Genomic DNA, 9006 nt, shown 5'->3' with positions numbered 1-9006 from the left:
CCTTATTGTCTAATTAACGAAAATATGTATTCTCTTTTTTCATAAGTGAGTTTGGGTAGAAAGTTTCTAACAGGCTTGCTTGACCGGGTTCACTCGGTTGAGCGCCGATCGCGCTCCCCGAGTTTGGGGCGTGACAAACTTGGTATCAGAGCCTAAGATTTTAAAGTATCCTAGGATGTCTCGGAGCCGTAACAAACTTGGTATCAGAGTTGAGAAGGGGCTTCAAGTTGTAGCTGTTTGCCAAGGTATTTATAACATCTTAAGGTTAATTTTGTGTTGGTTGTGTTGTTTGAGTTAAAAATCATAAGATATCACTTGAAAGAACATGGGACATGGTTATCTTTTTTGTTGGACTATTTTGTGGATACATATATGGTTTGTGGTGACTGGAAATTATAAGAAATAATTTGTTAATGTTGTGGCTGTTGTTGTTAAGCTTTTATAGGTGTTAAGTAAGTTGATGGAAAAAATAACATGAAAAACAAGTGATAGATGATAAAAGTGAAGGTGCTAGGCATGTGGGACCATTTGGGAAGCTCAATATGAGTATTGTTGATGTTGTTTGGGTTGTTTGGTGATTGTTTTAACCTGTGGGAAGTCATATATATAGGGGAGATGTTGCCCGTTTTATCTTAAAATAGGTTGTGGTTGATATGTAACAGTTACGACGCTTAATAGATAACGATAGTATCATTTCTCTTATTATAGACTAAGGAGCCATGTCAATTGCATAGCTAAGGATGGACAGTATATACAAGGTATGTGAGGCTATCCCTTTCATTCTTTTGCATGACTCTGATTGTACATAACATAAATGAATGAGCTTCCAAAGATACCCCACTCTCATATAACAGTTGCATGTTTTGCTGCAGGTCTAGATAGATAGGTTAACGGTCCTCTGAGTAGGCTACCAGTTCAGCATAAAGTGTTGTTGCACTCCACTTGTCTCAAAGTTGCCTTTCGAGTCAGTACACTTATGCACATATGTTCATGGTTACGGCGAGGCTATGTCCCGACCATATGTTGTTTATATACTCTTAGATGCTTGTAGACAGATGTCATGTGCATGTATGCTTTGTTCGGCCTTGTAGGCATGTGTATCTCATGTATATCATTTTGGGGTTGTCCTATGTTGAGTATTCCCTTATGTTTTATTATGGTTATCTCATGACGAACCTTCTAGCCCATTTACGCATGATAGTATGATTAAGGATAAATTACGTTGGTGCTCGAAAATTAAGGCACGGGTGCCTGTCGCAGCCCTTCGGCTTAGGTCGTAACAAACTTGGCATTAGAGTAGTTATGTCCTAGGGATGTCTACAAGCCGTGTCTAGTAGAATCTTGTTTATGGGTGTGTTGCGTGCCATACTTATAAACAAGAGGCTACGGGATATTTAGGATGGTTACCTTCCTTTCATGTTCTAGATCGTGTGAAAGAGCTGAGTTGTAGGGAATCGAGTGTAACGTATGTGTTGATGTAGGTTGTACAAAGATGTCATTACCCAGAAGAGCTTCAGCAAGTCTGGATGTTAAGGAATGATTGGGAGGGGATATGAGACGTACGCCCTCTATTGAGACAAATCCGTCTGAGGACCAGGGTAAGTACCGCCCTGCGATAGCCCCGGTTCCATTAGTACTAAAGGAGCTGATGGAGGCTCCAGCATCATTAACTCTGTGAGTTCCACCACCAGCTCTGTCTATGTGAGAAAAATAGTACAGGTATTGACGCAACCAGTTGACTCTGGCCCCTAATAATTATAAACCCCTTAAAGGGTCATGTAATTCACAACCTAAGGAGTTCAGAGAGCAAGAGTCATCTATATATTTAAGATATGATTCTGATGAATCTATGGCATGGACTAAGAGGTCCAGGACAGTTGATGATTTCAGAGGATTACCGGGTGGTGGTAGGTTGCAGTGGAATAGTTTAGTACAAATAGAATAAAGTTTCCCTAACCATTGTGTCATCAGTGTGGTCGGGCGCATGCTGACCAATGTCATGTAAAAAGGCATTTTTTTTTGGTATGGAAGTAAGAGCCACAAGATATGGGCATATCCAATGCTTAAGAATAAAGACCAAGATATGAGTGGAGATGGAGCATCAGCTCCGGAGACTACTTTATGAGTACAAATACATGGCCCAATTTTCTTCTATAATATTCATGCTGACTAGTAGAATCTTACCCGACAGTGTTGGGAAACTCACATGGATAGTTTCCATCCATTTTGGATAAATCGTTATATATGAAAATGTAGTAAAGATAGACAATAAGCACAGCATGCAAAAGATATCATCGGGGAGGTTCTACAGCTTATAGGTTTATTAGATAAGTAAAGTAATATCAGACGATTAAAGAAAGAGGCCAGATAGAGTACGGGCAATCGAGAATCAAGGATGTGTTTTTGAAATTACTTCGAAGGAGATGAGAAGTGGAGTGTTGTAAAAAGTTTTTATGAAACCAAATAGAGCAATATGAATGAACATGGAAGACTATTAAGGGACGTAAGTTAAAGTATGGAAGTAAAATAAGATTGGTAGGCAAGTAAGCTCTAAGGTTATAAAGTAGTATGGGCCCCGTTTTCATTAAAAGGTGGATTAATAATTTTAACGGAGATTATCAGAAGGACAACTTAACCACACAGATGCGAAGTCACGATCGGAGAATGACTTAGGATGAACTAGAACTAAGGTACCAATTATAGATTCAAAGGACTCTCACACTAGCTAGCATTGCAGTGATAGAAAAAGTGAATAAGTAGAAGGAGGAAGTGGATTAGTCGAAGAAGAACCCTAAATGAATTTTATAAAGATCTCCTTGACAAGCCACATGAATTAAAGTTAAACTCGTCGAAAGAAGGCATGCCAGCAAGAACGTATGACTTGCTACGTATATGGACCCCTATAAATTGTCTTAGAGGAATAAAGGTTACCCATAGGTCAATTGTAAGCTACTAGGAATACGGACCTACGAAAGGGGGAAAGACGAGTAGTACTTCAAGCGTGAAACGTTGAACTATTTCCCTAAGGGGGGAAATGAGGTAGTAAAGCACTAAGTCGAGATCACGTTTATTTAACAACGAAAATATGGGAGGATTGGGACATAAAGAAGTATAAGCAACTTTAAAGTAACACACTGGTATAAACCATATGGAAAAGAGACGATATTGGTTTATAAATTGACGACAAGCATAGTCAAACACTTTATATATGGGAATGTTAATCTGAAAAATGTGTTATAGTTAGTAGATATGACTCCAAATGAAATTGTTGAGATTGAAAGGAGACGAAAGAATAATAATAAGGAGTTAGAAAGGGATCCGAGTACGATGACTCCTGAAATTAAAGGCATACCATGGTAATATCTAAATGTTGCAACTGTGAGGGATAGTCTAGATGACAACAAGATCAAGGGAGATAGTACGATATTTCAAGGAAAACCCTAAAGAGGAGAAACAATTAAGGTGAAAATAATAAATTCGACATCAAGGAAAAGACTTCGGATAGACAATAAGAAAAGGACGAAGTAAAAAGAAGCAGTATGAAGGTAAGCTCTTTCACAATATGGGTTTCTTCTATAAATTGGAACCTAACCAACAAAGAAATACGTCAAATGTATACGGTAACAAGAATATGAAAATCAATAGATGAGGTCCAGAACTATATCTGCAAGGGATTCAGAATGTGTGAGAATTAGATTAGAGTTGCTCTGTTCACTATGTGTGAGAATTAGAATTAGTCTCTTACTCTGTTCACTATATTGGTATCAGAGCCAGCCCATCCTTTCGAAGGGAGGAACAGTTTACTAAATATGTCTGAGTCATTTCCATCATCCTCTTCCCCTGCAAAAATGAATATGTCTCCTACTATATATAAAACCTTGTCCAAAAAATATGATTACCTCTATGAAGTAGATATCCTACCCGACGAACAAAAAGTATTCCAACCTATCCTCCATACCTCTTTAGTTTACATTGATGACATCTTGTTATTTAGTGACACATTGGAGGAACATGTCAACTTGCTTCGTTAGTTTGAAGCACTAATAACACACTATGGAATCATGCTTTCAGCAAAACAAAAATGGTTCTTGCCCAAAAAGAGATTGATTTTCTTGGAATGCATTTTGTCCAAGGTGCAAACAGTGCAGGACCACATATATGTCAAGAACTACTCAAATTTCCATATACCAGCCTCACAACAAAGCAAATCCAACAATTCTTGGGTGTAGTAAATTATGTAAGAGATTTCATCCCAAATATCTCTACATACATTTCTCCGCTCACAGAGATGCTCAAGAAAAATGCTCCATCACGGGGAAAGAAACAAGATGAAGCAGTCAGGGAAATAAAAGAGATATCTAAAAATGTCAAGCCCATCTACATCCCTTCAGAAGGTAAGTAAAAACTGCAAACTGATGCCAGCAACGAATATTGGAGTGTTGTTCTATTTGAAAAAAAATATGGCCAGAGGAGAATATGCGGATATGCCAGCGGAAAGTTCAAAGATGCCGAGCAACATTATCACTCCACCTTAAAGGAAATTCTTGCAGTAAAAAATGGAATCAAGAAATTTAATTTTTTCCTAATTCACAGAGAATTTCTGATAAAAATGGATATGAAGTCCTTCCCAAAGATGATCCAAATAAATGTAAAGATTATTCCCAATCCTCAGATTCTCAGATGGGTTCAATGGTTCTCTCCATATAAGTTTCAAGTCAAGAACCTAAAAGGAAAGGATAATATTCTCACAGATTTTCTGTCTCGACCGAAAGAATTCTCAAAGAGATTTTCCCCAGCAAAACTGAAGTCAAAGCAAAATCTATTCAGCCACATCTTCATGCTTTCAAATGTATTAGGAACAAGTTCTCTAAAGCCAACGGATCATCCACCGGAGTTGTTTAACCTAATGGATCCCTTTGATCTGTCAATTATAATGGAAAAAAGAACTTATTATGAGCTCCAAGTTTTCCGGCAACATGGCGGATTCATTCTCAAGCCTTATGGGGTCAATCCAGAATACCCGTTCTGCCATATATTCATAGCACAAGCCAAGGATTTTCCACAAGAACTATTATGGTATTTCTGGTACCTATGCCATCAGTACTACATTTTCATGGAGTTCAAGTGCAACGTCTTCAAAGATTTTGACAACATTGAACCAGCTCTTAAAGTACTTTTACTATGGTTCAAGCCTAGAATATATTGGATAAAATGTTTCAACGATTCCTACGAAGTAAAGGTATTCATGTTTCATAGGCCAGTGAATATTATTAATGGAAAAGTCCAGGCACAAGCAGAGGCGTCATTCTGGTGGAAATTTCTCGTGTCCATTTCATCAATGGAAGAAGAATATAGTGAAGCACAAAGAATTATCTTCAAGCAAAACAGGTGCATCCCAAAAGTGATATGGCCAAAAGATTGGGTAAGCTCGAATTATACCAACACTCATCCTCACTGGAAAAAAGTCTGAGAAGCAGCAAAGGAATATCAAACTCCGTATGAAGTCATCCGGGAAAAGATCACTCAAGATATCTCCAGAATAAGGTTGCGGATCACATCCCTCAATCCAAAGGAGAAGGAACATAGCGAAGAAGAACCGTCAAGTTCCAGGCGTTACTACACAAGATATTTGAAAAGATGCCTAGAAGACAAACCGAGAAAATCATTGGAAGATAATTATTCAAATCCCTGCTAATCCCATCATAATCCCACATTATCTACCAAAAACCCCTAAAATATCATCTACCCATGCGAAGACAAAATTTCACATCCTTCCAAACTATCTGGGTCCCACTTTCACATGCTTCCACATGCCTCCACATGCTTCGTCACATGTAGCACCTTATTTTCACACGCTTTCACATGCTCCCACAAACTTTCACATGCTAAACCATGTATATTTCACCTCTTTCACATGTTTTCAGAAGCTTTTTAGTTGTTGTGCCTAAGGTCCTTCACATGTACAAAGGGACCCACTCGTAGATAGGTTTGCCATGTAAGATAGGTTTATTTTATAATATAAGTTTGCCTTGTAATAACCTCCTAGTCCTATATAAAGGAGGCCATGTAGTAGTTGTAAGATCATCTGGTAACCTTTGTATTATATTACATATGAGTTCCTTCTAAATCTCCCTCTTGTTCTTTCTTTCGAATGGATGGAAAGGCCGGTCCATGTATGAAAATAGAGTAAGAATACTCTAAGAAAGTTAGCTTATTGTAGTACGAAAGTTTTTTGAGTTATAACAGCTAAAGTTGGTTATAGTACAAAAGTTTTATGAGTTGTGTAGCTTGGCAAGCCGTCCCTTATGGGTTTTGAAGCCACCCCCTTTGTAGGAAAGCTTTTGCGACTATAAGCAAATTAACTGTTAGTGTAGCTTGGCAATAGCCAGCCCTTATTGTAGGGAAACTTTCATATTTATGATACAGTTTGCTTTCTTGGAGTCTCTTTCTCTGTTTACTATACTGGTATTAGAGCCAGGTTGGTGGTTCAAATGCTTTCTTGGAGTCTTTTGCAAATAAGGAATTTCATAATATAAGCCTAATAAGAAGTCGTTGACAACTAAGGGCAGTGGGGAAAATAAGGAGGAATGGAGAACCATAATGATATACATGTTTCATATAAGACGGCCTAGAACTTGAATAAAAAAAGCAGAATCAATATTATAACATATGCGTTTAGTCGTAAGTCACGGGTGGTTTGATAAATGAGCAAGCGAAAAAGGAAAAAGGGTTGACTAAAGGTCTTCACCAATTAACAGGTTCGAAATATACGTGGAAAACTCAGTAATAAAGGTATAATGGCCTAGAATATGGCAGAGTCATCTCTTATAGATAGGGAAGATTTCCGTTTAAGGGAAAGTTAAAAAGAGTATTCAGCAAGAGGAAACTATAGCTTTTGAATATATTGAAGGAGGGATCTTGAAATATCATGGACGACCGCGTATTAGGAAAGAGATTTATTATTCAGGCTATTCTATTCATCTCGGAACGTTGAATATATACCATGTGGTCAAAGGATTACATTGGTAGGACGATATGAAGAAACTCATTGTAGGGTTCGTGGCTTAATATTCCAGTTGCTAATCGGACAACATAGAATATCAGGAACCCAACGGATTAAAACGGAATAAAGTGACCCAATATGAAATGAAAAGTGATTGGCATAAGATTTGTTACAAATATAGCAAGTTCGATTCCACGTGAATGAGTGTGGTTAGTTTGACAAAAATCAGTTTACTTTTACTGGACAAATTACTAAAGGCTATGTAAAATAGAAGGGTGCAGACGGTGGATCGGACACATAATGTTTCCGCCTTGATTACAGTTAATAGAGGTGCTTAATTACAGATAACTTCTGAAAGCCCTCTCAAGAAACTTCGGTACAAAAGATAATTCTAGCAAGTGAAGCCAATTCAGATGCTCAAAGACATGTTACAAGCTAAGATGCCAAATTTTACGGAAAAATGGGATAATCAATTATCAACTATTGAGTAGCGCACAACAATAACTATAGTAGTATCTGTACATGTGGGAGGATAGTAAAGATACATTTAAACTACACGGATTAGCTCCTTATAAACCATGATGCGGAAGGAAATGTAGATTCCCAATGACATAGTTTGAAAGGCAGAATTGTTCTACTGGATTTAATATATCAAGTTTTAGAAAATTTAGTCCTATTCAAGAGTGTTTGTCCATAGAAATGTCATAGATGGAACCCCAACACGCGACAATGAGACTAAAGTAAATCTCGAGTTAATAATGAGGCCTTCTTGAAAACATCGCTCACAATGAGCATAATAGCATAATGGGACAAGCTAATCAAGACATATATAAAGCCACTCCAAACTACCGAGAGATAGGACTAAATTGAAATTTTCCTCAGAATTAGGATCCCTTCATACGGTTATCATGTTCTGACGAGCGCAAAACACACACTTAAATATGCTCGCTAGTCAAATATAGTATAATATAATATCGTATCCACAGGGATTGGAGTTAAATAGTATTTTCGTAATTTATAGCTTGATTTTTATCCAAGATGATCAACAATTGAGATTTGTGTGATTAAAACTAAAATTTACTAAGAGTCTAAACTATTGACGAATGACACTCGAAACAAGAGTAAGCAAAGAAGATATCAATGGGAGAAAATAGGGGTTGGTTGGATAGGTGCAAGATACTTATCTGGGATATAACTCTAGTTAATTCACTTCTAATGTTCAAGTGAGTCTCTCGAATTCACTCAATTATAAGTTCAAAGGTTCAGTGGAAACTCCTCTCTCGATTAAATCTCAACCTCACAAGATGAACTAAGTTAAGATCGGTGAAGATATGCAGGAATTCTTAGTGGATTGGTCTTTAGGAGAACCTCTTTCGATTATCCTCCTAACTAGGTCTAAACAATAATTCAACTAGCCTTTTTCGATTACTAAGAAGAATTAATGAACTCAACCAACAAGATAATGCAACGATATCACAAGTTATTCCTCTCTCGATTACATGAACATGCGAATATAGATGCAACAATGAAATCATCCAAAACGATTCAATACATAAAAACTATAGTTATAATCCACAAACAAATATTAATACTCCAAATACATCAAACCCTAAACAGAACGACTCCATAGATATGGAGTAATTCATCACAAATAAATTTAAGTTAAAGGAAATCATAAACGATCCAAACTCTTGTCTTGAGTAAGGATTGAATGATGAAATCCTTTGTGCTCTTGCTTCTCCCACTTTTCCTTAGCCTCCTTAGGTCTTAGATGTGTCAAAAGTCCCAAAAATGTCATTTTTCCATGTATATATACCAAGTAGGGTCTGGTCCAAACGAACATACCTTCTCCTACGCGAAATAGGACTCTTTCCGGAATAGGACGTGCGCAGCCGCGCACCTGGGAGTGTGCTCGCACATATGGTCGTGCACTTTGGACAGTATTCTACCTATCTTGCACGCCCGGTACGCTCTCGCGCACCTGGGTAGCCTCTGGACTTTGC

General features: G+C 37.6%; 1 protein-coding gene across 1 annotated transcript; it reads left to right on the top strand.

Annotated features, from left to right (window-relative positions):
• Positions 1-4081: 4081 nt before the first annotated feature.
• LOC138902904 (uncharacterized mitochondrial protein AtMg00860-like) lies at positions 4082-4575 on the top strand. Its single transcript, XM_070190804.1, has 2 exons — positions 4082-4394; positions 4469-4575. Exons 1-2 carry the CDS (start codon positions 4082-4084, stop codon positions 4573-4575), a joined length of 420 nt encoding a protein of 139 aa, XP_070046905.1.
• The last annotated feature ends 4431 nt before the right edge of the window (positions 4576-9006 follow it).

This window comes from Nicotiana tomentosiformis, chromosome 12, assembly GCF_000390325.3.
Source record: "Nicotiana tomentosiformis chromosome 12, ASM39032v3, whole genome shotgun sequence".
NCBI lineage: Eukaryota > Viridiplantae > Streptophyta > Magnoliopsida > Solanales > Solanaceae > Nicotiana > Nicotiana tomentosiformis.
This window is presented reverse-complemented; position numbering and strand designations above follow the sequence as displayed.

What these genes read in the sequence shown, in the direction of transcription:
- LOC138902904 (XM_070190804.1), top strand. Translation starts at nt 4,082, where the DNA reads ATGGTTCTTGCCCAAAAAGAGATTGATTTTCTTGGAATGCATTTTGTC. An exon ending in CATCTACATCCCTTCAGAAG is followed by an intron (nt 4,395 to 4,468) that starts GTAAGTAAAAAC and finishes AAATATGGCCAG; the next exon opens with AGGAGAATATGCGGATATGC.